This window comes from Lepidochelys kempii, chromosome 1, assembly GCF_965140285.1.
Source record: "Lepidochelys kempii isolate rLepKem1 chromosome 1, rLepKem1.hap1, whole genome shotgun sequence".
Taxonomy (NCBI): Eukaryota; Metazoa; Chordata; order Testudines; family Cheloniidae; genus Lepidochelys; species Lepidochelys kempii.
Window position 1 is genome coordinate 46,236,328 of NC_136380.1, and position 7,133 is coordinate 46,243,460.

The 7,133-nt window shown below is 50.3% G+C and overlaps 1 protein-coding gene across 1 annotated transcript; it reads left to right on the plus strand.

The window, feature by feature from the left end:
* The first annotated feature begins 5,024 nt into the window (after positions 1-5,024).
* Positions 5,025-6,824, plus strand: GSX1 (GS homeobox 1). Its single transcript, XM_073321248.1, has 2 exons — positions 5,025-5,412; positions 5,964-6,824. Exons 1-2 carry the CDS (start codon positions 5,025-5,027, stop codon positions 6,317-6,319), a joined length of 744 nt encoding a protein of 247 aa, XP_073177349.1. The 3' UTR covers positions 6,320-6,824.
* Positions 6,825-7,133: the final 309 nt, after the last annotated feature.

Genomic DNA, 7,133 nt, shown 5'->3' on the forward strand with positions numbered 1-7,133 from the left:
CTTACTGGCCTTTAATTGCCAGAGTCACCTCTGGAGCCTTTTTAAAAATTCAGTGTCACTTTAGTTATCCTCCAGTTATCTGGTACAGAGGCTGATTTAGTAGGTTATATACCACAGTTAGTCATTGTGAAATTTCATATTTGAGTTCCTTCAGAACTCTTGGGTGAATACCATCTGGTCCTGGTGACTTATTCCTGTTTAATTTATCAATTTGTTCCAAAACCTCCTCTGTTGACACCTCAGTCTGAGACAGTTACTTGGTTCTGTCACCTAAAAAGAAAGGCTCAGGTGTGGGTATCTCCATCACAGCCTCTGCAGTGAAGACCAATGCAAGGAATTCCTTTAGTGTCGCCACAATGGCCTTATTGTCCTTAGGTGCTCTTTTAGCACCGTGATTGTCTGTGGCCCCACTGATTGTATGGCAAGCTTCCTGACTGTGGTATACTTAAAAAAAATCTGTTAGTTTTTGTTTCTTTTGCTAGTTGTTCTTCAAAATTCTTCTCTCTTTTTTGGCCTGCCTAATTATACTTTTATTCTTGACTTGCCAGAGTTTATGCTCCTTTCTATTTTCCTCAGACTGACTATTTTCTTAAAATGAATCTTGTTCAAACTGGGCAGGTGTTTTGAAAAGGAGGAAGTGAAAATTGGCAGGCAAGAAATTGGCTGGCAGTGAAACAAATTCTGAGACTGAAGGGCTAGGTTTTCTTATGGTCATCTAATAAATAGATGGAAGCAGCCTGACCTCTTTTGCCTCCTCTTCTTTCTCACATCCAGCCTCACCTTTTTTCAACCACACTCATCATTTTCAGGGACTCCTCCACTGTGCCCATTTCTTCTGGCTGTAAATTGTGCTAAGTTTCCACAGCTTCCATTCCTCTCACAGGAGCTGCTGGCACTCAGTCCTGCTCATGATCAGGCTACTTCAATGTACATGGAATTAGATTGTGTGGAATTAGGATCCTGATCTGATTTTAGGCAGCATGATCTGAAAATGTTGGCCTTAAGGCCCAGTTCCTCCATCAGTTACCTTTACCTTCCTCTATGAGTAATTCCATTGACTTCCAAGGATCTACAAGAACTGTTTGGCCCAGATATAATACTGTATGCATTAGATCACCATAGTAATGTGTATCCTTTGGTCAATCAGTCTCATAGTGAACCGTTCATGATTAACTAGTGGTTCCTGATTTCAATTTTAGTGCATCTTTAACAAACCTGGTGCTCAAACTGTGGGGGAGGGGGAATGAAGTTATATCCACATCCACATAGAGCTAGCATCCCATCCTCTCCCCCAGTTAGCAATGGTATCTCCTCCCTGCAAATAGTGATGGTACGCCCACACTACCTCAAACACTGATGTTGCCCATCCTCTCACCCTTCTTAGTGCTGGTACGCCCACTCCACAGAGGGTGACAGCAAACCCTCCTTTCCCGCCAAATAGTGAATGTGTGCCCCTCCCCCAGATAGTGATGGTATACCCTCCTCTCTCCCTCCCCCAATTACTGATGGTGTGCCCATCCCCTCCACAGAGTGATGGCCTGCCCACTCTCAGTTAGTGATGTCATGCCCTCCTCTTCCCCCAGATAGTGATGGTATGCTCCCCCGTGGTGGTAGGTCCCCACCCTCCAATTAGTGATGACATGCAACCTTCCCCCTGCACCAATAGAGATGGTATGCCCTCTCACCCCCCCCCACATAATGATGGTATGCCCCCCCCCCAGTGATGATATGCCTCTCTCCCACCAGTTAGTGATATTCTACCCCCTCCAATTAGTCATGGTGTGCTCTCCTCTCCTCACAGATACTGATGGTGTGCCCCCCATGATGGTACCTTTCCATTAATGATGGTATGACCCCCTTTCAATTAATGATGGTATGACCCCTCAACCACTCCCCCCGTTAGTGATGGTATCTCTCCCCTCCCCCCCACTAATGGTACGTTTAAACTTGTTATGAACAACTTTCCTTCGCCAGCAGGCAGCAGTGAGGAGAGGGCAGGGGTGGGTGGTGGTGAGGTTGGGCAAATTTTTGTCAGGCAGGAGTGGCAAAACCTTAGCACTGTAATCCCTGCCAGTGGTCTCTTCTGCCCCTGCTCCCTCCCCCGACACTTTTACGGGGTTTACATAAGTACTCCCATCGCACATCGAAATGTGAAAGGAATTGCAATAGCTGGAGCTGCAGATGTCTTGGGATTTTCCAGCCCATTGCAAATGAATCCTCCCAGGGAAGGAAAGTGTCTGAAGACACCAGGAACAGCCCACGGTGTAAATTGCTCATCTGAAGTTCTTTCTGGGTTATTTTCCGGCGCGTTACCTATAGACTGTGTCGCTTCTGCGAAAGTGTGTTTATCTGCCTCCTGGTACTGGATGAAGATCGCATACCCAGGCTCGCTTTCAGAAAACAATCAGAGGAAGCAAGCTCGGCGCTGAAAAGAGGAGCGTAAAGCAGTAGGATTAAAGGTCCGTGGTCGTTTCAAGCTCTCATAAAATCGGGCTGAAGGATACTCTTTTGCTGCAGTCTGGGTTCTTCCAGCCCACAGTGGCACAACAAACCATTTCAACATTTCAGCACAAAACAGATTCCATTGTTGGGCTGCACATTAAAAAGTGTTATTCGCTTTGAAGTTTTTGTCTAATGGCTCTAAAGTGAAAGAAAATGTTTTCCTATTACTTAATTCAATCATAGCGAAGAGGCTTGGTAAAAAGCCCACGGATTTTGCCCAAAGTGTGACAGAGTTCTCTTTGTGTTTGCTTATCCTCTGCTGTCACACACTTTAATTCGCCTCTCTTTATCTGGCATTCAAAACTTTCTTCAATGACATTCAATAAGGTCCAGCGGCTGGAAAAAAAAAACTGGTTATTTTTTGGATATTCTTTCCCAGTAGCTTTGGGCTTGGTGTGCATGCAGGGACTGTTAACCCTTTGTCTCCCTGCGGCTGGGAGCCTTGGGGTTCAGCCCTCGGACAGCAGGAATCTCTTAGTCTGGGGTTAGAAATCCACCCACCCCACGCCCCCTCGGTGGCTGGCCATTTCCCAGCAGGATGCTTTACCTCTTCCCAGGCTCAAATTCACGATAAACATCTGCATGAAAAAATATTGGCTCATTTTTTTTTTTAAAAAAAAAGAAAGCTGCCGCGGGAAAGATACACTAAGAATCCGGGACTCTCCAGTGAGCTCGGGCTGGGGTTTTTACTATCATTCTTTTGTATCCTGTATATTTATAATGGGGGGGGGGGGAACCCAGATACATTTCTAGGCTCAGCCCGTCCATCTTGTCTCGGGCAAACCTACCCCAGACTTCGGTGGGGATTGGGAGTAAGGAGCAGAAGCCAGAAATACAGGGTTACACCGTTTCCCAGGCATTTCATCCTATTCTTTCCTGCCTGTAAAAAAATAAATACAATCGTTGGGTGTTTTTAGATGGGCAGGTTACGGTGTGGTCTATCAACACAATTTCTTCACATTTGTAATGGGGTTTACAGCCCCGAGATCTATTAAGTGATCAGGGCCTGAAGAAAAAATGTATTCGTCTGCATGCTTTTTTTTTTACTGGCGTGTGTTCCTTACCACCCTACAAATGAAACAACACCAACGAACCAATATTAAACAACACCAACAAAACCGCCTCCCTCTCTTATACACAGACACAATTCAAAGCCTAGATCGGGGACTGAATGGCTGAATGGTGTGTGTGCGCGCGCGCATAGCCATTAGATATAGATCAGGTTGTATGCTTTAAAGCTCCTTTTCATTAACCAATAAAGATACCGCCTCTTTTATTTCTGCTAATTTTCATTATATGGGAGGGGAAAGCTAATTGTTAAAAGTGCTCTGAAGCTGAAATATTTCAAAGCCTGTTTAATCAGTGCACGGCATTTAAAGTTGTTTAACTGTTGTATAGGCAGAAAAACAGGAATAAACCGCATTGCAGCCTATTACAATTCAAGTGGTTTAAAATGAAGCCAGCAGCCCTACTCTCTCTTGAATAGAGACGTACATTCATGTATTTACTGTAATTATATAGTACTGTAACATCCACCTATCTACCCACCGAGACATACTATCGATAGATAGTGTGCAGAAAGCGTGTGTGTACTTTGTATAAGTTGTATAGCTAGCGATGTGTGTGCTGACATGCATCTATGTGCTGATATGCATCAAGAAACAGTGGGGCTGCTTTTTCATTTTGAATTGCAACAGGTTAAGAAGATACGGCGAACTCTCCTCGGGTGGATGCGCCAGACAGACAGAGAGCTGAGCTAGGTGCACGTCCTATGCACAAGGTTTGCACCAGCCCTTTGCTACGTGAAGCGGGTTTACACAAGTAACGCCACCCAGTATTGTGTAAACCGAAGGGTTAAGCTCCTGCCCATGCACAAAGCAAAGGGCTTGAGATAGCGGGCGAGGTGTGGAAATAGCAGCGGAGGACGGGGAGGAACTTCCCGACGAAAGGAAGAGGGGAAAGTCACGGGTGCGTTTGCAGAAACTCGGGGGTCGCCTCGCAGGGAGCCGCGCTGCGGCGGAGAGCGCCGAGCAAAGCCCTTGCCCAGGTGGGAAGGCGGCCGGCGGCTAACGGGCTGCTCTGGGAAGTTGCAGAGAGTTGGAGGAGTTGCTGCGGAAGGCAAACCCAACACGGGGAGCGGGCTGCCGGCGGCCGAAAGCGCGGGGGCGCGATAAGGAGCCGGAGAAGAATATTAAATCGCTGGCGAATGAGCAAATAACCCCGCCAAAGGGAGAGGAGGGGTGAGGCCGCCAGCTACGGCGTGGGTGGGGCTGACAAGAATGGAGTACATTATGCAGTTCATTTAGTTAACAAGGGAAATAATGAGGAAGCGTGCAGCGTGAATGCCAAGAGAACAGGCACAAAAAGCCTATTGAGAGCCCCGGCCGCTCCTGGCGTAGCCATCACATGGCAGAGGCCCTATTTAAGCGGCGAGCCCGGCGCCTTTCAGCACCACTGGGGCTGGCCAGCACCCCGAGGCACCTCCGGCGGCTCCAGCGGCGCCGGGCCGCCAGCGCGGGGAGATGCCGCGCTCCTTCCTGGTGGACTCGCTGGTGCTGCGGGAGGCGAGCGAGAAGAAGAGCGAGAGCAGCCCGCCGCCGCCCCTCTTCCCCTACGCCGTGCACCCCTCGCACCCGCTGCACGGGCTGCCCCCCGGCGCCTGCCACTCGCGCAAGGCCGGGCTGCTGTGCGTGTGCCCGCTGTGCGTCACCGCCTCGCAGCTGCACCCGCCGCCCCCGGCCCTGCCGCTGCTCAAGGCCTCCTTCCCCCCGTTCGCCTCGCAGTACTGCCACGCGCCCCTGGCCCGGCAACACTCGGCCTCCTCCGCGGTCAGCGTCAGCCACGCGCCGGCCATTTACCAGACCGCCTACCCCCTGCCCGACCCCAGGCAGTTCCACTGCATCTCCGTCGGTAAGTGCCAGGCTGCGAGGCAGGGCGGGAGCTAAGAGGCGGGGCAAACGGACCCGATCCTGCCCCGCCAGACTCCCCGTGCGTGGTGGGCAGGATGGGGGCAATGTCACCAGTGCCAAAGGCCGGCTGGCCCTAAGGAGGAGAGCTGGCCCTGCCCCCGGCAGTGCAGGGCATGCCATCGGTGCAATGGCAACTGTGGCCTGGGGAGAGAGGGTGACGCTGCAGGGTATGCCATGCCAGGGTATGTAATGCCTAAGGGGAGGTGTGGCACGGCAGCGCGCGCCGTGCACCATTCATGCCATGCCGTGTCATATCTCTGGCATGGGGGTGAGTTGGCGGGACATGCCACCCACCGCCTAGGCAATGCCAGGTAGCGTATGCAATAGTGTGCGTCCTGTGGCATTCAGAGAGGCGCCCGGCCAACTGCTCGGTGCGTGGCTCGGTGATCTGGATGTGGGGAGGCTTTCAAGGACGCCAGCTGGGCCCCTAGGGCAGCTCTGGGTGCAGCAGGTTTAGCGCCACGGAGTCTGACCGTCCGCTTTCCTCTCCAGACAGCACCTCCAGCCAGCTGCCCAGCAGCAAGCGGATGCGCACCGCCTTCACCAGCACGCAGCTCCTGGAACTGGAGAGGGAGTTCGCCTCCAACATGTACCTCTCCCGGCTCCGGCGCATCGAGATAGCCACCTACCTGAACCTCTCCGAGAAGCAGGTGAAGATCTGGTTCCAGAACCGCCGGGTCAAGCACAAGAAAGAAGGCAAAAGCAGCTCCCACCGTGGAGGGGGCTCTGCCCACAGCTGCAAATGCTCCTCTCTGGCCACCACAAAGTGCTCGGAGGACGACGAGGACTTGCCCATGTCTCCATCCTCCTCAGGGAAAGACGATAGAGATCTCACAGTCACCCCCTAGCCCCACAGCCTCCAGAGACTAACCCGAGAGCAGAAGGGGATCTTGCCCTGTCCTATGCCAAAACGCTGTGGAAGGATTTTATATCGTTTTGTATATTTCATGTAATTTACAAAGGACTTTCTGGCCTTTTTAGAAATCCTGTGAGTGCCGCTGTGTCGCTGATTCCGTTGTAAATAAACTGTCCGCGTGAGCCTAAATGTCGCCAACTGTTGCTATTTTACTTGTGGTGAGGGGGTTTGGTTTTGTCGTCAGGCAAAGCGCTCCGCTCCCCCACCTCTGTGTTGTGAACTGTGATTAACTGTGTCTGGTAAACAGCGATCCTCCAGAGATATCTGTTTCTCAGAGGGGGCGGGGAGGGGAGAACTAGTTCTGTAATTTGTATCAATGGTCGGGAATCATTCAGCTTTAGTATCTCCCGGCATTTCGTCCCTCTCCAAAGCAAAAGTGGGGACGCGCACCGGGTCACTGCGGTGATCTCTAGAAGCAGGTAATGAAATGTGTGAAATGTGGTTTGACGCCTTTTTTTGGGGGGGGAGGGAAGATGGGGGAGAGGAGTTTGTTTTTTTCTGTAAAATTTGCTTGATGGCGTTTCTTCAGACCCATAGCTATGTAATTGTACGGTTTCTGTACTACCGGGAGATATTTATTTATTTATTTATGTAAAAAATAAGAATAAAATTTTTGCATAAAGACATTACGGTGACGCCTTTTTGTTAAAAAAAAGAAGATGTAATCTGTGTCCTACAGATCTGCAAAATGTGTTTGTGTGTGTGTATATATACACACACAAACATATATATATAAGTTGGGTATA

Coding starts and splice junctions, on each gene's coding strand:
- GSX1 (XM_073321248.1), top strand. CDS start 5,025: ATGCCGCGCTCCTTCCTGGTGGACTCGCTGGTGCTGCGGGAGGCGAGC. Junction 5,413..5,963: donor GTTCCACTGCATCTCCGTCG/GTAAGTGCCAGG, acceptor TTTCCTCTCCAG/ACAGCACCTCCAGCCAGCTG.